The 25,732-nt window shown below is 32.4% G+C and overlaps 3 protein-coding genes across 4 annotated transcripts; 1 reads left to right on the top strand and 2 right to left on the bottom strand.

Moving 5' to 3' along the window:
* Nucleotides 1–4,453: 4,453 nt before the first annotated feature.
* Nucleotides 4,454–9,142, bottom strand: LOC137825664 (E3 ubiquitin-protein ligase BIG BROTHER). Of its 2 annotated transcripts, none has more exons than XM_068631393.2 (9): nucleotides 8,850–9,142; nucleotides 7,918–8,047; nucleotides 7,645–7,820; nucleotides 7,207–7,438; nucleotides 6,238–6,275; nucleotides 6,054–6,098; nucleotides 5,438–5,565; nucleotides 4,877–4,985; nucleotides 4,454–4,774 (listed from the first exon to the last, which is right to left on the bottom strand). In XM_068631393.2, exons 3-9 carry the CDS (start codon nucleotides 7,783–7,785, stop codon nucleotides 4,721–4,723), a joined length of 747 nt encoding a protein of 248 aa, XP_068487494.1. In that variant the 5' UTR covers nucleotides 7,786–7,820; nucleotides 7,918–8,047; nucleotides 8,850–9,142; the 3' UTR covers nucleotides 4,454–4,720. The 2 variants fall into 2 exon arrangements, with proteins under 2 accessions (XP_068487494.1, XP_068487503.1); XM_068631402.1 differs by having other exon boundaries at nucleotides 8,649–9,011.
* Nucleotides 9,143–16,863: 7,721 nt separating this feature from the next.
* On the bottom strand, nucleotides 16,864–21,115 carry LOC137825626 (uncharacterized). Its single transcript, XM_068631347.2, has 3 exons — nucleotides 20,739–21,115; nucleotides 19,865–19,973; nucleotides 16,864–19,704 (listed from the first exon to the last, which is right to left on the bottom strand). Exons 2-3 carry the CDS (start codon nucleotides 19,953–19,955, stop codon nucleotides 19,388–19,390), a joined length of 408 nt encoding a protein of 135 aa, XP_068487448.1. The 5' UTR covers nucleotides 19,956–19,973; nucleotides 20,739–21,115; the 3' UTR covers nucleotides 16,864–19,387.
* A 1,406-nt stretch (nucleotides 21,116–22,521) lies between these two features.
* On the top strand, nucleotides 22,522–25,078 carry LOC137833329 (zinc finger protein WIP5). The gene is made up of 2 exons (XM_068641687.2): nucleotides 22,522–23,265; nucleotides 24,507–25,078. The coding sequence occupies exons 1-2, from the start codon at nucleotides 22,705–22,707 to the stop codon at nucleotides 24,939–24,941; spliced, it is 996 nt and encodes a 331-aa protein (XP_068497788.1). The 5' UTR covers nucleotides 22,522–22,704; the 3' UTR covers nucleotides 24,942–25,078.
* Nucleotides 25,079–25,732: the final 654 nt, after the last annotated feature.

The raw sequence follows: 25,732 nt of genomic DNA, 5'->3' as shown, positions 1-25,732 counted from the left end.
GGTTGGTACAAGTATTTGTATCATACAGTTTGCAAACGAGTTGGTGAGTGATTCGCAAGGGTACAAACTTATGGGTTGGATAAATTTTATTTTGAATTATAATGAATTTACTAAAAAATTACTGTTTATTTTTAACTATTAAAAATGTAATTAGAAATTTGATCTACTTTTATTCATTTAATAAAACGTTTAATTTAGTTCATTTAGTAAAAAAAATTATGAATGATATTCATCTATAAAATAACATTAAAAAATAATTCATCTATAAAATAATATTAAGAAAATAAATTTAAGTCGAGTTGAAGCATCCCTTTCTGGCCATGCAATGAGCTCCGATGTAACTCTAATAGGCATCACCAAGGCAAATTCTTATTGCACCCTCTTGGTTTCCACCTGCACATGGGGTGATGAAAAGACCATTTTATCCTTAATTAAAATAAATAAATAATCTTATTTTCATACGTCTTTCGTCTTTATTTGGCACCTCCTCTCCTCTTTCGAGTTTTTTTTTTTATTAGTTATGAACCTCATTATGGTTTATTGGTTTCAACTTACGCTTTTAACTCTTGAAAATCTCAAATATTTTATGATAATAGATCCATAATTTTTCAGAGTAATAATTTATTATTGATAAAAAAGAAATATTTAGTTTTAGAGTGTGATGAAGTTAAACATATTTTTCACAAGTCAGCACGAATATAGTCAAGGTTCTCTTTGTTTTCTATTATCCTGCATTAAATCGCATTTTGCAAGTTTTACCTTAAATACAGTTGTACTGTCCAAGACATGCTAGCAATTAGGCCGACCGAACAGGCCAAAAACGTAGCAGAATGGGCTCATACCCATTTCGGCCCACATCTTGAAATGATGTGGGAAACAAGCAATCTCGCCACAACATAATCAAGACGTTTTTTACGCACAAAATTTCAACATCATATAAATGGCCCGCGTAATATCCCTGATTATATCGCATAAATGCTATAATTACTTGCACAATATTTCAGATTATATGACAGAATAATACTTCAATTTGTGTACATGATATTCATATTTTGAAGTACCCTCAACTCGCATCTTTACACTATATTCATTACATACACGGTATTTTGTGCTCTTATTGACTTGAGCGTCAGAGTATTTTCTACAAGTGAGGCTCCCTCATCCTTTGGATGTTGAATCACCATCGTCTGAAGGGAGACTGACTAAAGATCATCCAGAATCTGACCAACCTCAAGCCAGCAATAACAATAGTGTTTACAAAATTTCAATTGTTCAATTTTTTCCTATTAAACAAGTTTTGTTTCTTCAACTCAACTAAGAATTTTTCACTTAAATCATTAACATTCTATGTCATATTTGAGTCTTGACAAGAAGTTCTTCTATGCATCATATGTTGAGCCATATACTACAACACCTTCATAGGTATACATGTCATTCTTCCTAACATGGATCCCCTTGCTACCTTCAACACTCCTAGTTTACTATTAAGACAATTTGTTTAATGGCAAGTGTACTAATCGCATATCTAGGAAGTAGTAAGTAATTATTGTTCTCCTAAATGACTTGACAATACACAACAATAACTACAATTGATAACTAATTTAGACAAAAAAATATATTTTTCATAAATTGTGTTAATATTTAAAATTACTAAAATCGTGCAAATACAAGTAATTTCTTAGTAGAATGAGCTTAAGTTTATGAGTCAACTCTTTGAGCATTTAATACACAAAATTTCATTCAAATTTAAACTCCATTCCTAGATACACTTGAAGAACCAAGGAGGAGAATGAAAGTCTTCAAGAAAGCTCTAGCAACCCACAAGTCTCCAAAATCAAGTCTCCCACTCGAACCAACAAAGAATTCTCTTATGTCAAAGAGTTAGGAAAAATAATCAAAGTGTCATGTCAGCAAAAGTGACGTCGAACACTAAATATTCCACATTAGGCACATGCAGGAAAAATTAAGAAATGTATATCCAAGAAGTGAAGCTAAATGCGAGTCATGTAATGCTCAACACATAGTACCACTGGGAGGTGTTGTCCGACCTATGGCACTTGTCTCTAGTGACAAGGGTTCCCATTTTCCTTCATAGTATTGGGCTTGATTCAAATGACACCCAAAATAAGTTATCTTTTATAAATATTTAAGTCGAGTTCTATAAATAAGTTATCTTGTTTTAGTAAAATTCTTGTTTGACTTGACATAAGTGTTTTATGTTCAATTGTTAGAAAAAAATAATAAGAATTAGAGGTATTAAATGAGAGTGATCAATACTCAATTACTTACAAAAAAAAGTATCAAAAGGAGGACTAAGTTAAAAGCTAAAATTATAAATAATTTTGTTAATGTGAGAATGACTAATAATAATGGTGAAAACTAACATTGTCACTTACCTTCAACACAAATTTCTTGTTTTCAAGCTCATTAAAAGATATAAGGTTATGTTTCAAGTTACGCACAAACCTAACTTTTTCCAACAATTTCTCGGTCCCATCATATAAATAAAACTTAATGGTTCAAACTCCTGTTATTTATAGAACTTGTTATTACCAAGAAAAAATGAACATCCTTCAAGTTCTGGAAACTCCTAGATTCATATACGGTTAGGTGTCATGTGGAATGAGCATTTAACAATCATTAGTATTGCTCAACACCATAAAGACTTATGATGATTCATAACCATTTTATACTAGATTTGCTTCACCAGATGTTAGATTGTCTATCAAATCTAGACAATTTATCCAAATTGTTAATCTTCTTATGTCTCCTTAGATAGAACTTTCTAGTTTGAATCTCCTTCTTGCAATGGAAACATCTAATAGACGATGCACTCCACCATTAAGTGACCTAAACTTTGATCTCCTTCTACCTCCTTTGATATCACTAATATATGTTCTTCCTCTTACTACAATTCAAGGTCATCTCCAAAACTAAATGCCTTAACATCAAACATTTCATTTAACTCCTTCAGACTCAGAGTTGTCTAAACCTCCTCAAGAGAGAGTCTCTCTTACATACAACAAGGTTTCCTTGAAATGATCATATATCTTAGTCAATGAACATAGGAATAACAACGTCTAAATCATCAATTTAAATGTTAATATTCTTCAAATCAAGAATTAAATTATTGAATTCATCACATTGTTAGGTAATTGTCTTTTCACTACTCATCTTGTATGACTACAAAGACTTTGTCATATATCGGCCTTCAAGTTTCATCCATAGTCTCTTTGTGGTCTTCTTCTATGATACTGGTCTCAACACCTTGTCACTAAAGCTAAGAACAATCATGTTGTGAACCTTTGTTAACAACTTTTTTCTTATCCTTTTTTGCCATTACAACATCAAGTTTAGATTCACCTTCTAGAGCTTTAAGGAGGTCTTGCTAAACCAAAAGCACGCATCTTCAACCACCACAATCCAAAATCATTCAAATTAGTGAATTTCTCATCCTCATACTTTGTGAATGTCATGATGATTGAATATCACTTTCATCACACCAAAAGCTTTTACTATGTTAACAATAATCCAATAACAGAGAATTGACAAATATAATCGATAGAAGTTAAACAAAAAAGAGAAGTCACTTTGCATAAATATTACAACTCAGTTTCTCTCTGACTAAACTCTTGCTCAACCTTCATAATTTCCTGTTTTTACAATTAAACACAAAACCCTTAGTTGATCTCAATTGTCATAAGTTACTATCTATACAACATAACTGACTTCCATGAAATGCACCTTAACTATTGAAGAAACATATGAACAACATTCCTCGTTCTTGAAAAACTAGAAAACTAAAAACTATTTCAAATAATATTAATCTCAGTAAAAACTAGACATTCTAAATGATCTAGAAACATCAATAAAATTTTAATGAACAAATTTTCACAACATTTATTCCATTCTCATTGAATTCATTCCAAAGATGTAGTTTCTTCAAACATTAAGTTACATAATTTAATTTTAGTACATCAAAGTCAAAATTATTCTGTTTTTTTTTTATTTCTTCCCCTATCGAGTGTTTCATTAATTTTTGTATACAAACAAAATTAATTTTCTGGTAACAAATATTTGCCATAATGTTAAAAGGTCAAGAGTTGCTGCTTGAATGGATATTCATTACTGGCTAGGTTGTGTAATCTTAAGTTAAAGTTTGTCTGAGCAGACAGCACTGATTATTTCCGTCACATTTGTAGTATGGCACCACTTAAAAACATCAGGATTAAATGACTAATCGTGCCAGAATACCATTTGTCTACGAGATAATTTTTTCTTCTGATCCAAATAAATGGTGGACTATCATACAGCAATCTAATTCATAACTATTATAATTGTCAGGTGCCGCAAAGTCCAATGACCAGACGGACTTGGTAATTCTCTAAAGAAGCTTTCATAAAAACAGTGAATGCCTTTCCAACAACACTGTATCAACAGCACCAGGTAATAATTAGGTGAAATCATAGCACACTGTATTAAACATTATGAAAACATACCGTAATCCAACCTCTTCAGTACAACCATGATAATTGATACATGTTCATTCATATTTTTTTATAAAATTTTGGGATTCTCGCTGTAATAATTTTACTAAAACCCAGGGCTTAGTTACCTCACTAAGAAAAGGGAAAAACAAATAAAAATGCATTTCTATGAAAGACCTCTCCACATTAAAGGAAAAACAGAAACATAAGCAGGTCACTTATCCGCTGCCAGATTATTTGTGCTTTGACTTGTCGGCAAACACTTCTGTGTAACATATTGGGCATGCCTGAAAAAATAAGCCCAAAAGGAAAAGTAAAAGGATATCAGCAGGTGAAAATTAGCACTAAAAGCACTTAATGAGTTCATTATAAATTGGTAAACATCTTACCTTATTGATGCTAAGCCACCTGTTACCACAACTAGCATGATAAAGATGTTTACATGGCAAGGTGATACGCTTGTCCCCTCTTTTATATTCCATCTGGCAAATCACACATCTAAACAAGAATATCGAGTCAGATCAATTAGCTAGAAGAACGCATATTATAACTTTAAAACACACAATAGACATGATACACGTAGGTTTTAAGTCAAGTCCCGTCTGGACGTGTTTCCATTTCCAAATTATATTGCCGGATGATAGATTGCTATACGATAGTCCACCATTTATTCACTTTATTTTACACAGACTTCGTTCTCATTTACATATCATGCCAGACAAAATTCTTTGATAAGCTTAGTAGCAACAATCTAAAATTCCTGAAGATCAAAATGGACCAAGAAATACAAATGTTTGATGATAATTACTCAATCAAGAACAAGTGGAGTTGAAGAATAATAAGCAGAAACAAGGATTTTGAAAGCTAACTTGACAAAAAATTATATAATAAATCATAGTAGAAGAAAAACGACAATTGCATTAAAACAGTGTCCATAAACCAAATATTACCTCTCACCCCGTGACTTCTTCCTCAAGAAGAACCCACATTTGAACTTCGACACTGGGAGTGAGGAGATCTGTTCATGGGTGAGACCGCGGCTCTGAGTTCCAACAGCTTCACCTAATTCAAGTAGTTCCTGCAATAAATGATATACAAAATGATGTTGAAAATAATAAACTCAAATATAAGGAGTGTATTACTTCCACCATTTTTCTAATTGCTATCTATACAGATGTTCACATACTATAATGATCTGAGACAATTTTCTATCATAAATGTTACCTTGTTTAGCTTTTACGAATTGCAATTATAATATGCAATGCAATCAGCTCATAAGGACACATAATTAACTTGAGAATTTTATGAAATGATTTGACCAACCAGTACTTTCCAAGAGTAACAATCAATCTCCATGTAAAATAATGTGTACCGTGAAGCATAAAATAACCGAAGACATAAAACAAATGAGTAACCAAGGTACGATTCCTTAGTCAAATAATTACAATATTGACTTTGTATATATCTTGAAGATTGACTCCAAAGTAATCAAATATATAGTAGCTGTACTTAGGAAACACTATATAATGCCTAGAAATAGAAGGAATCTGGGACTTTCAATCCAACCTCATAGGTCATGTTGTCGGGATCAATATTGTCTTGCCAAATGACCTGCAAAATTTCACAAAATGCCTAGTCAGATAACCATTTATTGTGCTTCAAATTGATGAATGGCTAAAGGTAACTGTATAAACTTCTTAGATGTTCGTATTAAACCATTTCAGGCACCAGGAATTTTGACGGAAAATACCTGATAATCGCTTGAATTACTATGATGTCTTCGAGGACCTGAACAAAATGAGACAATTGGTTAAATTGTGAGCAAAGATTTTATATGCAGGATGAAAGGACACAACTATCAAATGACAGATCTGCAAAAGGGGATTTGCATGGATATAAATCAAGAGGCAATTAACAGAATCTGCTGCCTTATCTTTGGAGTTAGGCTTTAAAAAAGTCCTACCATATTATTGAAGGGCAAGACCTACCATGTCTGGATGGCTAACAGCACAGGACTGCTCATTTAACTGATTTGTTTCTGTCTTTAAGAAGTTTAGCAAAGCATTGATAAAGGACCAGAGACAGATCCAAGGAGGCGAGTCTCAATTGTTTATTTAAAATTTGTATGTTGTGTAACTAATGTTTATCAGACTTTTGTCTCTAATACTCAGTGTCACACTTTTATCACATCAAATTTTAGACTCGTTATAGTGTTACTTCTACATGTGTCCAGGTACCCCCTTAGATGTTCTATACATGTGTCCCCATAGAGGACCCAAGTTCATATTTTCCTTGCAACAATAGTTAAAAGTTTCAGCATTTTCCTTCTAAGCAAAAAAGACAGGATGAAGATTAATAAAGAGTAGTAGAGGAAATGTGAAAATTAAATTAGTAGTCTACAATTGACAGATATCCACAGTCTAGTTCTGGAAAAAATCAGCTAAATTATGGTTAATCCTAAGGATCGTATAAAGTGCTTATGATTATGGCATTGAGATGACTGAATTAATTACTGTACTTTAACAATCAGTGAAGTTTCTTAAACATTATGATGCTCACAAAAAGAATCAAGGTATTATGATGCTCACAAAAAGAATCAAGATGTAGCAGTATGAAGTGAGCAGCAATGCACTTTTAGGAACTTACATATATGCCCAAAAACTGCCGTTCATCACCAAGTTATTTACAAAATATTTTCAGAAGAAAATCACAAACGTACATTCAATAGAATTGTCTCGTGTGTCAGTGTTTCCGCCTTCAACCCATTCTGTGCTTACTGCTGCTGTCTGTTCATTCATTGTCAATGAGTTCTCTGAAGGTCTCCTATACTCATCCACCAGTGGTTCGTGATGATTTACCTCATAACCATGACTGTAACGATAGTACGATGAATTATCAGGTTCAGATAGTCCAAACTTGTAAAAGCTTGAATTTGAAGGGTATGAACTCTCCTGCATATGTGACGGAATGTTATAACTTTATGGAATGTTATGAATTTCTCAACATTGATATTTAAAGAACAACAAAGTTTCGGATAAAATAGTGAAAAACAGCTGCAGAAGCAGATCTACGTTAACAAAACTAAGAACAACTTCCATCAAAATGAGGCTTACATAGAATACTTAAACAGGATATAAATGACAATTTTTGCTGGCACCTGAGCATGTGATGCACCAGAAAAAATGAAGTTGACATGTTCATAGGTAAGACCTTCAAAATATTCGATAAAGCTTCCTGCTGTATTATAGGGATAGCTAATGCTATTGTAATGGACATCCATGTGTGGGTTCCAACTCATTTTGAATCCTTTCTGCCAGACAAGTAATCTGCAGTCTGCAAAGTGAATTAAGAGAAAATTAAGTTACAACAATCAGTGCAAAGACAATGAAGCACAAGAACGCAACAAAAAAAAAAAAGCTTCAGCACTAACTTCAATGTATATATACAAATCTATTCCTCAATCTTAACAGATTCACCAAGGCAGATTTGTCAACAAAAGTTGAAATAATGAACACAAGACCATCCGCCTCATATGATTCAGCTACTCCTAAAATGCAAACCTGCAAAAAAGCAAATCACACAGATGTTGTGAGGGCAATTCCAGTAATTCCACCAATTATGTTTTTTTAGTAATTGCTTAAATCCATTCAGTCAAAAAGAAAGAGTAATCCAGAATGCCTAATCTAGAATTTTATATCAGGAATAAAGAATTTTCAGAAATAACAAATGCAGTCAAAAAATGAGTAAAAATTTGAAAAGGCATTAATACCAAAGTTTACAAAAAAAAATTAGCCAGTAATCAGCCATAACAATAATGTAATTATACCCAACTGAGATTCACTGTTTCTTATGAGATGATCAGAATAATGCAGCCTAAGATCAAATAAAAAGTAAAAAAACAAAGTATGCCAGAGATCTCGGGAAGAAAAGAAGATTCAATGACGAGGATAAGAAGCAAGAGAGAGAGGGAGAGGAAATTTGTCCTCGCATCTGAACCTATGATTTAGCCTTAGCCAATAAAAATTCAAACATCGCAATGAGGGTGTATTCCTAAACAAACTAGCAATCCTTTAGTTCTATTTATTTTAATTTGGTTAGAATCCAAACAAGGCACAAAAACCCAAAGGAGTAGAACAGTTGGTTAGAGAGAAGCAGAATCACATGAAGTGCGCAATCGAGACAGAAGAATCTCGCAGCTTCGGAGATCGCAAGCCCAGAGGGAAATGTACGGACGAAAACAACAAAAACTAGGAGTAGAAAGATGAGAGATGAAAATCGATTTAAAAAAATGGTATGAGAAGAAGGAACAGAGAGAGAGAGAAGGATTGGATTCGAAAGGTGAAATTGAAGGAAGAGACTGACCTAGAGCTTCTTCGCTTTTTGCGAGATGAGTGATAATGGCGAAATGGCTTCTTCACTCTTCATTTTGTAACTCACTCCTCTCTCTCTCTGTCTCTCTCTCTCTCTCTGCCTTTTAGGCACTGCTCTGGAGCTGGTTTCACCTACACGCAAACTCCGTTAGATAGACCATGATCAGCTGCATCGCACCTTTTCACCAAACGTTACGCATTTTTTATTTTTATTTTTATTTTCATTTTATTTTTCCTATCCCTGATAACTGGACAAAACGATTAGGTAGGTAGATGAAGCAAAACAGTATTTTTCACAACTGACACTCTCATATATTTTAGGTATTATTGAAGTTTTAAGGCTTTCTTTAGTGGAATTATATATGAAAAAATCATTACATTTAAGTGAATTGTAAAAAAGATTAAATAAAATGTAATAATATAATTTTTATCTTTTGATATAAAACAAATAAAAGACGTCTTTGATATTTCGTTTTCAATTATCCTAATAAAGAAGTACAGCATCGAGTGGGGGCTTTTTTATTACTCTATCACATTCTATTTTATATAAAAATTTCTCGAAAATCAAATAATATTGTTTTTATTTCTCTTAGTGTAATTTAACGTGTTCTAAACGTGATTAGCATATATAATTAGTTATTTGTTTTATGAAATAAAGTAAATTAAGTGGAATTAGTGTAATTCTTGCTTGGTGAATAAGAGAAGCATCAAAGAGAAATGGATAGAAAGAGGTTTTTGTTTTGATTATTTTAATATTAAAGAGGAGAGTACGAAATCCTTGAGGTTGTTTGATAGGGACAACCTTAGTTGTTGGCCAATGTTTAGAAATTGAATCATGTGAAACATAAAAATGGTTGAAGAGAGGTGGCCAAACAAAACTCATCCGATTAAGTTGGTATCAGTTATGGTTAGTTAGCAATCAACTATATTTCTTTACCATGTTAAAAATAAATAAAAAACTATATCACCTTTTCTTAATGAAGTACCATTTCAAACATAAAAAAAAATATTTAGAAATATTTTTTAGGTATTAACAGTGACCATTAACATAAATTAATGTGAATATAACAATTTTAACATTGAATTTAACAATTATAATTTTAGTCAAATAATGTTAAGACAGTTATTTATGTAAATTTTCTTTCGACCATTATTATTATTACCAAGCCTTTAAAAGAACGTGTTTAAATTTTTACAGGACGAAAATAGGAAAAAATTATTTAGAGATATATTTAATATTTAAGATATTTTATATAGACGTGAAATATAATTTTTATTATTTTAAAAAAAGTATTAAATGATGTAGTATTTCAAATTATGAAGATCGAACACTCCTCTTAAATGGTGTGTCGGTGTCTGATAGATACTGGTATCGGACACCGACACTCGTATGACCTGTAAGATACGTATCCGTGAAGTGTCTAATTCAAAAAGTATTTGTTAGATTTATGACAATTTTAGTACGATTTTACACAATTTTAAAAATGAAAAATATATTAATTTTCTAAAAATTCAAATTTTATTATATAAATTATTATTATGATTATAAAAATAATAAACAAATCCTTGTGAACCAGTAATGAAAAACATCTTTCTGTTCCAAAAAATAATATGGGAACTTGTGCACATAAATCTTTATTGTCAATTTATATAATTCATAATTATAATATATATATATATATATATATATTCGTATCCCTGTGTCATACATTTTAAAAAATTTACGTATTTCTGTGTCGGTATCTGTGTCGTATCCGTGTTTGTGTCAATTTCTGTGCTACATAGATTTCAAAACACAATTTATCAACATCAATCATTTTTGCAAAATTACTTTCTAAAATATTTAAAAACCTATCAATCTAAAATAAATTATATAGGCCTTTTTTTCATTTTTCACAAAATACATAACTTTAACAAGAGCAATTATCTTTCACTGTTTTGGAAAATGAAAGAAAAAAAAGGGAAAAACTAGGAAACATAAAGAATGGAAGCTCAGAGGGAGTTAGCACGTGTTATGATACAGTTTTTCTTTTCCAGGAAGATGAAGATGATCATTCTTTTCAAACGTTGTTCTAGATTTAGTTTGTTGAAGACTAAAATAGAAGTGATAGTAATTTAGTTGTTATTTTTAAAATAGTAATTGATTTATGATTAGTTGTATCAAATCAAGGAGTAGTTTTTGTATTATCATCATATTATTTTTATTATTTTTCAACTTCTAATTATTTAAAAAGTTAAAACAAACACATAAAAACTATTATTATTTTAAAAAAATGGATGAATATTGAAAAAAAAAAAACTTAAACATGGGGTCCTTAACTAAGATATTATGATAAATTAAGTGCATAAGACACCTTCAGCTGCTAACTATGTTTGGATTATCATTCTAAGTATTCAAAAATATGATTAAAACAAAATTTGCAAAAAAGTACTTACTAGTGATATACTTCAGGATTTAGGTTTTTCTCAACCAAAATTCTTCATGGGTATTATTATGTTATATATTAAGAATCCAAAACCACTTTGCTTCTCGTATATTAATTTATTAGAATTTCTATATTCTTTAAACCCACTAGATTCCTATTGATAGAGAATTTCGATATAAATAATTAACTATCCCGTTTAAAACAACTTAATCCATAATCTTGAATCATAAAAAAATATATAAAGTTTATCAAATAAAACCAACAATAATTTGAAATTTTATAATTTATCGGAAAATATTATATTTGGCTATAAATGTATGTAACAAAATATTAATTACTCGTGTAGATTATGATATTTTATACTGCATTTTATGTTTGACAAAAAATAGCTTAAAATTTATATGGTAGCTCCAAAGATTACTAAAAGTTGGAAATTGATAACTTGAATTTTTTTAACTAATTTATTGAATTATAAATTGATAGCATGAAAATTTTTAAACTCGTTTATAAAGTTATACGTATTTAATAAATGGCTACGTTTAAATAGTATTTTTATATTAAATTTAGATTCATTTCTCTTTATTTGTAATTTAATTTAATTATTTAAATTAATTAATGAAATATATTTTGAAATATTTAAACTTATTCATTTTAATTAATTTAAAATGTTCTAATTTTTTTAGTTTCAAAAAAACATATTTTTATATTGTATATTCTATTATTGATTTTACGCAATATCTTTAAACACTTTCAATCAAATTTAAAATAAAAGTAACTCACTTAAATAAATATCATATTTTCAATATTAAAACATCTTAAAATATAATCAAAAGTACTTTTTTTCAAAAGATAAAAAAACTTTAATAAATATTATTAGGGAAAAGGAAAATAAATATTAAAAATAAAAGCTAGAAACTAACGTTATAATAACTGTGTATACCTAGTGTTGGGCTTGGTTGGTCTATTTTCTGTTGTGTTGTTAGGAATGTAAGTGTAACATCCCGTAATTTACATATAACTATTACAATAAAAGTTCTATCAGTTTTTATATAAACTTGGAGTTTTTCAAAACATTCCTAATACCTGATTAGGATTTATAGAAATACAAATATTTACATATCCATATCTCAAAATAAAACTCTGAAACCTTTAAGGCTCTCATGCACCTGTATGTTCATCTGCTCGTGTACATAGTACCGTCATCGCAGTTCAAACACAATACGAAAAGTAAGGGTAAGCTAGTGCAAAGAAAATCCATAACATAATTCATGGAAATATAACCAATTTAGACTAATAATTTATAAACATTTCTTTAAATGATTTCATGTAAAATTTCAATACCAATTTCATCATTCATATAGACCACACATGGATCTATTTTCAATCATAATCATTGGATTTCATTTCAATCCCACTTCGTCTTCTAGAAGACTCATTAAGTATGCCCTACCAGAGACTAACACCTGATCCAAAGATTACCAGCGAATCCAATAGAAAGGATCAGGGTAAGTTCAAACATCTAATACCGAGTGTCTACAGTGGGACCCAGTATGTATGAACTCCCTCTCAGCTTCTCACCACCTAATATTCTTAGTCTACATGACTTAGATCATTAGTGAAGCCAGAGGATCTCCGTTAAACATAGGCTTTTCATACTTAACGTACCATCAAACAACAACTCACACATTATCTCAAATGTATGACATCAATTTCATACAATTTACATCATTCGTATATAATACATATCATTCAATCACATAACATTTAAAAATTCATATCATTCCAGAAATTTTTCAACGTCAAAAACAATATTTAACTCTCAAACTATCAAAATATAATATTTATAAAGTTTAAATAATATATAAACAAACACACAATATATAAACAAATAATACCCCTGCAAGAGAAATTCAATATTGGGACCACGTCCCTTCCGCATTCAGATATTCTATCTTAGGATGCTATTAAAAATGAACTTTAGCTTCTCTTACCTTAATTGCTTGCTTTTCAAGCAACTTCTAGAATTTTATTACCCACAGTCTGGATAAGCTTCAAGATTTACGGGCCTAATGCAAGTTATCTAAACAAAACAAAAATTCAGTATATAGTAGAATAAGTTGAGAGGATTAAACTTCTCAACTGACCCCACCAAGATTGGTGACTAAATCTTAAGGAAAAATAGAGAACAAAGAAACTTTAGAACAAAAATGAACTTACTCTGTTTGAAAATCTGATCAGGTAGAAATGTTTCTTAACTCCTCATCTACACCGTGGTATGATCAGATTCTAAAATAGATGAGGTATGGAGTAAGAAATTGAGAGAGAAGGGAGAGGAGAGAAGTTGGTAGGGAGAGAAAGTGATTTGGAAGAAAGAAGAAGAAAATGATTGTGTGGAGTGGGAGGAAACGCTCTTTCTCTTTCTCTTTTTTTTTTACGACTCTTACACTAGGAGTGTTCTTGTAGTTTTTATGAGTTTTTAATCTTGTTTTTGTATGCGGGTTTGAACACCCTAAAGTGATCCTTTTTAATTCAATTAATTATTTGTTGATAAAAAAAAATTACTTAAAATAATATTATAAATTATAGAATTTTTTATAAAATTAGACAAAAGGTTTTAATTAATAAAAAATTAAAAACAATTGAATTGCCCTGTGAAACACAACCCGACTAGAAAAACAAGTATAATAATAATATGAACTGAAAGAAAGTTAAAAAGATATATAGTAAGATTTAAAAACGAGACATGCTTAAATAAGCTTAAACCTGAATTAAAATATAAAAAATATTTGTATATTAATTATTAGAATTAATAATTGTGAAAGTGATAAAATGGAGAAAGAGTGTGACGCATGTGAGGGAATCACGCAGAACATAATTGAGAAGCGAATGATACAAAAACCCGGCGTGCAGGAGAAGTGAGGAAAGAAAAAGGTATCATTATAATTTAAGCGCTTCACACCCCTTTTTCTCTGCAACACAATACTCATTACTAAACTCTAAACATTCACATTACTTCTTCCTAATGGACTTTTTTTTTTAATGCTTCTCTATCTTATATTTGTTAGCTCTACAACTAAAAACAATTTCACTAATTATTGTAATTATTGAGATTAGTGAAATTATTTTACTTTTTGTCTTCTAAGTAAGTCTAATATACACTATAATTGCACTCTTGTGAATCCAATATTTTGTGAAAGAGCCAAACATAAGATAAATATCATAGTTATATAAAAATGAATGATAAAACTCTCAAATTACATTAGTTAACTGATTTGCTAACTAAACCTATGTTAGCACTCATTAACTTAGATGAGAATTGTAAACATTTTCCTTTTCATCGTTTAGAATGAGTATTGTTGTTAGTCAATCACAATTATCATTTCAATATTTACCTAAAAAGGATATTTACAGTTACTTTTAGATAATAATAAAAACTCATAAATTTAGTCTGTTGTTTCCTTTTATTCTCATTTAGAAAAAGACAACAAAACACCTAAAAGGAGGGGAAAATACTGATATATACAGGTATTATAGGGCTCTTTGTTAAATGCGAGACGTTGTTTATATGCAGCTATTATTTTATATAAAGAAAAATAATGAATGTGGTGTTTCATTTAAGTAATGGTACCACATGTTAATTTTGAACTCATATGTGCTAGTTTAAGTGAGGTAGTCATGAGATGTGATGAGGTTTAGTTTTTTTTTTCTATTATTTATTGATGAATAATATTTAAATTTCCAATCTAAAAATTATTAAAAAGTTATATAAAATAAATAATAATAATAATAACTTGATGCAGAACCTAAAATTTGGGTTTCTTGAAATACCATTTGTATAATTTGAATCCTCCAGTATTATGCTAATAATATGTGTTAAAGTGACGTATCAATCACCATATCTGTGTCACTTATCATCATTACCATGCCGTATTAATAAAATTTATTAAAAGATTGATAACAGACAAACTAGACTAAAATACAAATAATAATAATAATAATAATAATAATATAAAAGACAAAAATTACATAATCATAGGTACCAAAAGTGAAAATCTTATTTATAATACAATATAAATATATATATATATTTAATTATATGTAAATACTTTAGTATGTATACATATAAAAATACAAATTTTATGTAAATTTATATAACACAGATTATTTTTAAGTGGACTAAAAAGACACCCTTCTATTTATTTGCACGCAATCAGTATAATAATTTTATTTTAAAAGAAAATTATAAATTATAAATAAACTAAAATAAGATAAATTAGAGTATATACTTACTTGTGTGAAGTTAATTTATTGCTTTAATCAACTAAAGTTAGAAGAAACATTATTAGACTTCTGACAGGTATATTAGGGCTAATTCAATAATAGTGATAAGGAGGAATGGTGTATTAGGATGAGAATATATTATAAAATTTAGTTATTTTAGAACTTTTATACAAATCTCATACATTTATATAATAAGTTTCACAATTCAGTAATTTTGCATTAACAAAAAAAAAAGTGTAACCAAAAGATAAGTAAATATATTTTCTAATAAATATGTAAGATAATTCTTTAGATCATTTCAATTCCAAGGTTATAATGAGACTATTTAATTTATCTTCTCTGGGTCTCATTTTATCATATATCATTTTTTGTGCGCTCCAATTCTAGAGTGTTGTAAGTTTTTTACTCTAATAATAATTTTCTTTAAACATTTTTGGAGAATAGTTTATTTTAAATCAAAAAATTATTTTTTATTCACATGACCTCAAGTCTTGAGTAAGAAGATCATGAATTTAAATTTTATATAATGTTTACATACTCCAATCAAATAGTCTGATTCAAGTCTAAAATTAATAAAACTAAATATGAAATATGACCATTCAGAAGTCCTAGTCCTTCACATTCTAAAATTTTATCGATAATTTGAATCTTACTGGATGATTAACATCTTCACAATCAAATTAAAATTTTTAAACTAAACTTGTTAGAGATCAAAAATTCTAAAATTTTATTGGACGATAATTTGAATTTTATTGGATGATTAACATCTTCACAATCAAATTAAAAAATTTAAACTAAATTGGTTAAAGATAAAAAACATTTAATAATATATATGAATGCAAATATCATCTTATAATTGATTTTATAAATTTAAGTTATATAAATTTAAGTTAGATTTGTTGATTTTATAAATTTAAGTTAAACTTCAGTTTTTATTATTGATATGGTATAAGACTATTTAAAATTTATCCTAACATTTTTTTTTAAACTTATTAAATCATCGAACACTGAACACTCTATGCAACACTTATCAACATTTACAAATATAGTTTATTCTTTTGAATCTTAAACAACACTTATAATTTTGAAATGTAGCTTATTCCTCTACACCACATTTCTAATATTTGTAAACAAATTATTAATGCATTAAGTCATTAATTTATTTTAAACATTATTATTGTAACTTAAAAATTTAGTAAGCCATATAAATTATTATAAGACTATTTATTGATTTTTTACGAAATAAATACATAAATCTATTAAAGACAATTAAATCAATATTAATAAATTGTTGTAATTGAAGTTAACAACATATATGAAACTTGTAACATTAGAAATATAATTAAATGTGCAATGTATGTATATTTGAAAACGTAATTGTACAACTCAAAATATTAAAAACTATAGTTTAATGCTGCCTAGTAAACTTTAAAAATTAAAAGAAATTACAACTAATATCTAACAAAAATATGTAATCTATTTCTATATTTTGTGAATTCTCTTCTCCAAATGATCTTCAACTCCATCATGCAAAAAGATAGAGACAAAAAATATCAAGTCTCCACGTTGCCCGAGCAATGGCTCGAGTCCGCTCGGATCGACATCGGCTTGGGACCGCTCAAATCGACATCCGCTCGCTCAACATCGAACAGGGCCCGCTCAGATCGACATCAGCTCGGGACCGCTCGGATCGACATTGGCTCGAGACCGCTCGGCTCTATATGAGCCTTAGCCCGCTCAGCTCAAAATCGGCCTTGGCCCGAGCGACTCAACATTGGCCTGGGACCAGACGAATCGACATCGATCTGAGCCTGCTCGGCTCGACATCACCCCGGTCATGCTCCGCTCGACATCAACATGGGCCCACTCCTCTCAATATCAACCTTGACCCGCTCCGCTCGATACTGGCCCGGGCCTGGACGTATCGACATCGACCTAGGCCCGCTCGATTCCATATCAGACCCGAAAGACTCAGCTCGACATGGGCATGGACTGACTCGAGTAGACATTGGCCTGGGCCAACTCGGCTCGATAATAGCCCCAGCCGACTCGAGTCAACTCAATATCAGCCACTCAGCTCGAACTGGACCAAACTCGACTAAACTTGGACGCAGACCACTCAACATCCTGAGCTCAAACGACTCAACATCGGTCCGGGACCGCTCGACTCGACATCGGCCCGGGCCCGGACGGCTCGACATTGGCCTGAGTCCGCTTGGATCGATATTGGCCTGGGACTGCTCGAATCAACATCGGACAGGGCCCGCTCAAATCGACATCAGCTCAAGACTGCTTGGATCAACATTGTCCCGGGCCCGCTCGGCTCGACATCATCCCAGGCTTGCTCGGCTCGACAACAGCCTAGACCCGCTTGGCTCGACATCGACCCGAGCCCGCTCGGCTCTTTATTAGCTTTAGCCCGCTCAGTTCGAAATCAGCCTTGGCCCGAACGACTCAACATTGGCTTGGGCCCGGACGAATCGACATCAACCTGGGCCCGCTCCTCTCAATATCAACCTTGGCCCGCTCCGCTCAATATTGGCCCGAGCCTGGACGGCTTGACATCGACCTGGGCGTGCTCGACTCCATATCAGACCCGAAAGACTCAGCTCGGCATGGGCATGGACCGGCTTGAGTAGACATCGACCTGGCCCAACTCGGCTCGATATCCACCCCAACCGACTCGAGTCAACTCAATATTCAGCTCGAACTGGACCTAACCCGACTCAACTTGGACGCAGACCAACTCGACTCAACATCGGCTTGGGCCCGGACCACTCAACATCCTGAGCTCAAACGACTCAACATCGGCCCGGGACCACTCAGTCTGTGACCGTTGAGCTCGACATCAGCCCGGTCCCGGGCGACTCAACATTGGCACGGGCCTGGACGACTCGACATTGGCCTAGGACCGCTCGAATCGACATCAGCCTAGGACCGCTCAACATCAGATAGGGCACGCTCAGATCGACATCGGCTCAGGACCGCCCGGATCGACATTGGCCCAAGATCGCTCGGATTGACATTGGCCCAGACCCGCTTGGCTCGACATTGACCCGATCCCGCTCGGCTCTATATCAGCCTTAGACCCACTTAGCTCGAAATTGGCCTTGGCCCGAACGACTCAACATCGACCTAGGCCCAGACAAATCGACATCGATCCGAGCTTACTCTGCTCAACATCGGCCCAAGCCTGCTCAGCTTGACATCACCCCGGGCATGCTCGGCTCGACATCAACCTAGACTCGCTCCTCTCAATATCAACCTTGGCCCACTCCGCTCGATATTAGCTCGGGCCTGGACGGCTCGACATCGACCTGAGCCTGCTCGACTACATATCGGACCCGAAAGACTCAACTCGACATGGGCATGGACCGACTCGAGTAGACATTGGCCTGGGCCAACTCGGCTCAATATTAGCCCCAACCGACTCAAGTCAACTCAATATCAGCCACTCAGCTCGAATTGGCCCAGGGTTTACTTGGCTCGACTTTGGCGTGAAACAACTTGGTCGACTTTGGCCCATACCAACTCGATTCGACTTGGGCCGGATGACTAGGCTTGACATGGGCTTGGGCCGACTTTGCTCAACCTGAGCCCGGATTGTCTTGGCTCAACTTGGATCGAGCCAAGTCAAAATCCAACCCAAAATGCAATTTGGATAATCCAAAAGTATATCGAATCTATATCTAATCCATATCCAATTAAATGGATTGGATTTAAAATCCAAAAATATGGATTTGGATTTGAGATAAATTCATTTAAATGGATTAAAACTAATATGGATTTGGATAATTATGGATTGGATTTTGTAATTTGGATTTCAATATTTCTTAAAGTATCCTATTGTATAGCCAACGTACCTAGTGTCTGAGTTTTCAATTGTAGAAACATATGTTGCACCATATGCATCCTCTAACTTACTTTTCAATGGCCTAGACGTAAATGACCCAGGTCCAGAAAGGGGGTTATCAGAGCCAAAACTTCTAAAGCTCAGATTCATGCATTCTGATGTATGGAGTTGTAGATGATTTGGAATTTGTACAAAAGGATAGTCATCATCTTGTTTTTTCCCATGATCATCTCTCTGTATATTTAACTGCTCTATGCTTGCTGGCACTGATGAAACATTATCCTCAGCTGAAAGAAGAAACCAATTATTAAGACACATGTATGTGTTTTAAATAAAATTATGAACAGTATGCAAAGAACCCTAATTTCCATTGCCATTATCACCAAAAAGATGACTGCGAGAATGGTAGAAATTTATTTCCATGTAAACCATAAAAAACAGATGTACCTCCTATGTTATCTTCTGATGTACTTTTAGCAGATATAGAAGCATATTCTTTATTGTCTGCATTCTCAATAGAAACGTTCTTCAACTTCATATTCTCCTAATAGACACACTGCAGCACCACCAGAGACACAATACACAACTCAACAAAAAAACAGAATAGCAAATGACACACAAATGAAAAAAAGTGAGTTGAGACCTTAATCTAAGGACAAAACTTACGTACAGTTCCATTAGAGGGTTTCTTGCAGTTCTACAATCAGAATTGAAGCTTCACTTAAAAAATCTATGTTGACCTTTAAACCAAACTTTTATAATGATAATTACCAAAGTGAAAGTCTAATTGATACATCCATCAAATACAAATTGATTTTGAAACTGTAAATTAATTTGGAAAGTCTAATTGATACATGCATCAGATACAAATTGATTTTGAAACTGTAAATTGATTTCGAAACTCTAATTGATATATCCATCAGATACAAATTAATAAAATTAAACATTTATAATTCACAATGGGTAAAACTTAAAGTAAATAAGATCACATTTACCGAAAAAGCATCCATAAGAAACAATTGATTTTGAAACTGTACAAGCTTGAGAAATGAAATTTGGATGCAGAGAACATATTATCAAAACAAAACCAGATTCTGAGTATCAGGGAATAGTTGAAAAACATGTTAAACTTAGTGCAGAAAAGAAAGGGTATGTGTAAAGTGCATCTTGATTATTCCAGCATGTTGAATGGAACAACGCATTCAACAAAACACCTAAACACATCTGAAAATCACCTTTCGATCGTCACCCGTTAAAACCTAAAATTGTTTTCTATCCCATTTTCATTGTGAAAACCCTCAAAATAAGTGTTGGGAGATACCTGAATTTGATGTTCCGCACTCCTTCACCTCCAATCTCGCTAAAACTTTGTTTGCCACAGCTTTCAGCTTCCGACAATGAGACGGTGATGGTAAAATTTAAGGTTGCGAATGGAGTGCTGGAAGGAATCGATTGCAAACCAGGGTGGAGTGTGACCGGGATGGAATGTTAGAGAGTGCGTTCTTGAATTTCGTCGTTTGGGAATCAGGATTCTTGCGCTCTTGATTTTCCTTGTTTCGGTTTTGGGGTTCTCGGGTTCTTGATTTTCTTGGTTTGGGAATCGGGTTTTTGAATTTCCTGGTTTGGGAATTTGAGGGAAAAAAGCTAGTTCCCAAAGCAGCAGGAAATTCAAAAAATTCATTCTAATCCCAAACAATGGGATACTGCAATGACCCCAATACGCTTATAGTTGTTTAATGGGCCGAGCCTTGAAGTCCATAAAATACCCTTGGGCCCTCCCTTGTAATAGTGGATGAAAATAATTTCAAGTATCACCACCATAGTTTATATTCCTCCTTTTAAAATAGTAATATATATTTTTCTAAGATTATTTTATAATTTAAAACTTGATTTGTTAGATTTTAAATATATAAAAAATTTCAGGGTGAAAAAGTAGGTGCTGTAGAAATACCTATATGTCATTTGAGATAGTTGTGCAATTTTAGAAAATATTAAGATATAATGCTATATGTTTTTAATGTTTGATTAGGATTAAAATTGAATTTTCACCAGTAACAGTAACGTGTCATGTCAATCACTGATGTTGTCTTTTGTTGAACAAGTTATCCAAATAAAATTCTAACCCAAACTACAACAACATCTAAAAGTGACTCTTCCCACATAATTTTCTTGTTTATGCATAAAATTCAAACTCAATTGCTTAGTTAAAGGAGTCAAATAACCTATTAAGAGAAGCTAAATATCTTTCACTTGAATAAATTATTTCTTTGAGATTACTATATAATGATACGAAATAAATTCAATCTACCTATAAGTATAGAAAAATGAAAGAAAAAACATTATTGGCCCTCTAATTAATTTTTAATATAGTGATACTAATTTGAAAAATATACAGTAGTAACTTGTTTGAGTGTTGTGAACAAGGAGACAGACATAGTAGATCCAACATTTGCATGCAAGAGTATTGGAGACACAAACAAAACCTGTGTGCTTTGAGGAGCCAAGTCGACCATAGCAAACAAGCCAAAGCACATGCTGCTTCAAATCCATTCATGTTTTTTTTTTAAGACATAAAATCACAATTCTAATATGTGAAACAAGATTCCGTGTTCAGTTCAAATTATACAAATGAAGTATAATATTTAGGGTTTAACAGTGGGATTAAGTTAGACATAAATATAATTAGTAAAACAAACAAATTTCTTCCAAAATACTAATTATCAACACTTCTTTCAAATTAGTATGACAAACAAATTTCCTAGAAAATATAATTACCAACACTTTTTTCATTTGGTTAATATGGTTATATCACACACATGGTTCCATTCTCAAACTTATTTAATTATTAACGACAACACAATAACTTTTTATTGCAATTGTCCTTGATAAATTTAAAACCATGACTATTTTCAAGTAGTGTAACAAGAAGACAGTGTGGAAGGAGACTGTGTGGTCACATGGTAGCCAACAATACTTGGACTTCAACTTCTAATTCGAAAATGACAATATAATGTCAGCAAATATAATTATATTTTAAGATTATAAAGTAGAAAATAGTTTTGTATAACTTTATTGGTCTTGCTTTAGCAACATTGAATTAATTTGTTCACATCTTGAGCCCTTCACCTAACTCTTTCATTGTGACTATTTTGCTTGTTAAAATCTAAAACTATCTTCTGCAAATCTCTACCCTCCCTCCACTACCTTCTGTGCACTCAGATGTCTATAATTAATATCCCAACCCTTTCTATAGCTGATCATATACCTTTTTCTTTTCACCCCTCATCATGACAAATTCCTACAGATCCAATGACCTTAACTTTTGGTTGGACCTCAATTCACCATGTCTTCTCTCTTCTCCTTCTGCATCAACTCCTCCCATCAATCCGTCATTCTATTTTCCTTCCAATTATCATACCTACACCACTGTCATATCTTCTACTCAGTTCCAATCCTCTCCTCCTCAAACAGAAGCCCTTCCTTTCCTTCATCTCAGACATCAAGAAGAAGAAGCACAATATCTTCAATCTTCATTCAGTGCCATGGAAGTGGACAAGAAAAAGGAAGACCTAAGTACATCCAAGTGCTTGGATGAAGAGGATGCTGTCACAGTGGCTTTACACTTAGGGCTTCCAAGCACTAGTGCATCTGCTGATTCAGCTTCAAGCCTATACTCAGCAGAGGTTTCAGACAAAGAAGAAAAAATCAGTGATGCTTCGGGGCTACTGTCAGATAGAATTAACAAAGGACAATATTGGATCCCTACTTCTGCTCAGATTCTGATTGGTCCAACACAGTTCGCGTGCCCTCTTTGTTTCAAGACGTTCAACAGATACAACAACATGCAGGTTTGTCACCTTTGGTCATTTTGATGATCAATTCCCTCGATAGAGGAGAATAATAAAATAATCAAGACAGTATAATTAAGGATGAATAGAATTATAGAAAGAAAGAGAATATATTTCCTTTTCCCAGCTTTTTCCTGTCTTTCATACTCTCCTATACCCCTACTTTCACAGATCTCGTTTTCAGAAAGTTGTCCCAAAAGAATGAATTCTTCTTAAATTCTATGTATAGTATGACTTCAAGTTTTCACCTCAAATATTTGTCAAAGGAGGAAAATTTATCCCAGAGTGTGTGCATTATAATTTAGGGTTTTCCAGCTAACTTATTACATTTCTTTTCCTTTTATTTGAGCTCCAAACTACTTGATCTATCACCCTTTCTCTGTTAAGAAGATAAAAATGAGATCTCTCACTTCTTCTGGGAAGATAAGTATCCAAATATATGGTTCATGATATCCCTTTTTGCACTACCAAGTTTTTTTTCTCTCTCTCTCTCTAGCATAAGTGTTTTTTTTACGAATATATAAATTATGGGAGTACTTGTTACCCAACCCTTTTACAATCAAAATAGTTTATCAAGTGTAATTAGTTTGTACCATAAAAAACACACCGACAAGGGAGACATAAATTGAAACGACATCAATTGAGTATCACAAAAATGAATATAAATATAATTAACAGTACAAATATTCTCTTGCTGGGCTCCCGAACTTTTTCTTTAACAGGATGCCCTACACTGGCACCTATTTCTTTAATCACAGAGAGCGTGGTTGATGAACAAGTCTTAGAACTTGTTCAAAAGAAGCAGCTCCTAGTTAGCATGTTTGGGTGTTAAGATTTGTAAAGAGAGAAGAGAGTACAAAATTTTCTTTTTCGATAAATATTTCCAAATTTAATGTTTTCTAAATAAAATAAAATAAATTATAGAAATGAACGTTATAAACTTAGCATGTCATTTATTTATTTTATATAATTGTACAAACCTCCTTTCTCACTGAAAGACCTGGCCGACATATGGTAAAGTAATTCAAATTCAAATTCTAAATTTGTACTCAACTACACGAAACAAATTAAAGACCTAGTTTCAAGTTTTTTTTTCTCAATTGGTCAAAACTGGTATTTTATAGTTTATTTCTGTATGCATGAGTGTGTGTGAATAGTTTCTTTGGTCATAACATATTCTTCATTTCCTTTCAATCTAATTACCATTTACATGATAATAATATTGGTGCAAAAATATTCAGATGCATATGTGGGGGCATGGATCTCAATATAGAAAGGGACCAGAATCTCTAAGGGGAACACAACCAACAGCTATGCTAAGGCTCCCTTGCTATTGCTGTGCTCCAGGATGCAAGAACAACATCGACCATCCGAGAGCAAAACCACTCAAAGACTTTAGAACCCTTCAAACACATTACAAGAGAAAGCATGGGACAAAGCCTTTCGTGTGCAGAAAATGTTGCAAAACATTTGCTGTGAGGGGTGATTGGAGAACTCATGAGAAGAACTGTGGGAAACGCTGGTATTGCTCTTGTGGGTCTGATTTCAAGCACAAAAGATCTCTTAAAGATCATATCAAGGCATTTGGATATGAACACACGGCTCATGGAAATGACTGCATGAACCTTGACCAAGATGATGATCAAGCAGGCTCTGAAATCGAACAAGAAAATTAATGCAACTTTTCCAGTTCGCAGTTTATATGATGTCAATCTATGTAACTATTATTGACGGCTTCTCATAACTCATCACCTTTATTAATTCTCTCATTGCCTCTTGGTATTTCATATCAGATGGTAACAAATGCTCCTGTGGTGTCATTTTTTTTTTTGTTTTGGCTTAAATTTCTATCTCTCTGTTAACATAAACGAGAAGTAATTTGTATTACATGATTCAATATCCATCGTCTGCCACCAGGATTGTACGTCATTGATTTACCTTATACCAGACAGAATGTTCATTTAAGACAGGCGTACGAGGAGATTTTTCCAAGTTCCAACATATATGTTCTAATCTAGTCGTTAAATAACCTTAATTATAATTGTAACTTTCAAACTCATCTTCGTGAGAGATAGATAAATGTACACTCAAAAATGGGATAGAAGATAAAAAAAACGACAAATATGAAAAACACATAACACAATAAAAAAGATGATGGAAGAAAAAGTAAGTACATTTATATATTTTCAAAAAAGTTAAGAGAAAACCTCTTCTAAATGATACCTGAAGAGGGAACGAGAGGTAGCATATAAAAATGTAAAACATAACTACTCAGATTAAACATAAAAATATAAGTACAAAAGAGATATAAGGTGTTAGTGAAGTGTTTTATAATGAAATGCCTAGTTACATTCCATTTATTTTTATTTTCTAAACATTGAGGAAAACATTGTTTTTCCCATTAGGGATGGTTGGTATTTTCATTAAATTAATATAAAAAAGGTAAAAAGGAAATGTATAAAAGAAA

The sequence above is a fragment of the Phaseolus vulgaris genome, chromosome 11, assembly GCF_051622355.1.
Source record: "Phaseolus vulgaris cultivar YP4 chromosome 11, ASM5162235v1, whole genome shotgun sequence".
NCBI classification, from domain to species: Eukaryota; Viridiplantae; Streptophyta; class Magnoliopsida; order Fabales; family Fabaceae; genus Phaseolus; species Phaseolus vulgaris.
This window is presented reverse-complemented; position numbering and strand designations above follow the sequence as displayed.

Coding starts and splice junctions, on each gene's coding strand:
- LOC137825664 (XM_068631393.2), bottom strand. CDS start 7,785: ATGAGTTGGAACCCACACATGGATGTCCATTACAATAGCATTAGCTAT. Junction 5,566..6,053: donor CCGACAACATGACCTATGAG/GTTGGATTGAAA, acceptor CATTTATTGCAG/GAACTACTTGAATTAGGTGA. Junction 4,986..5,437: donor AAGAAGTCACGGGGTGAGAG/GTAATATTTGGT, acceptor ATTCTTGTTTAG/ATGTGTGATTTGCCAGATGG.
- LOC137833329 (XM_068641687.2), top strand. CDS start 22,705: ATGACAAATTCCTACAGATCCAATGACCTTAACTTTTGGTTGGACCTC. Junction 23,266..24,506: donor ACAGATACAACAACATGCAG/GTTTGTCACCTT, acceptor AAAAATATTCAG/ATGCATATGTGGGGGCATGG.
- LOC137825626 (XM_068631347.2), bottom strand. CDS start 19,955: ATGAAGTTGAAGAACGTTTCTATTGAGAATGCAGACAATAAAGAATAT. Junction 19,705..19,864: donor ATCAGAAGATAACATAGGAG/GTACATCTGTTT, acceptor TTCTTCTTTCAG/CTGAGGATAATGTTTCATCA.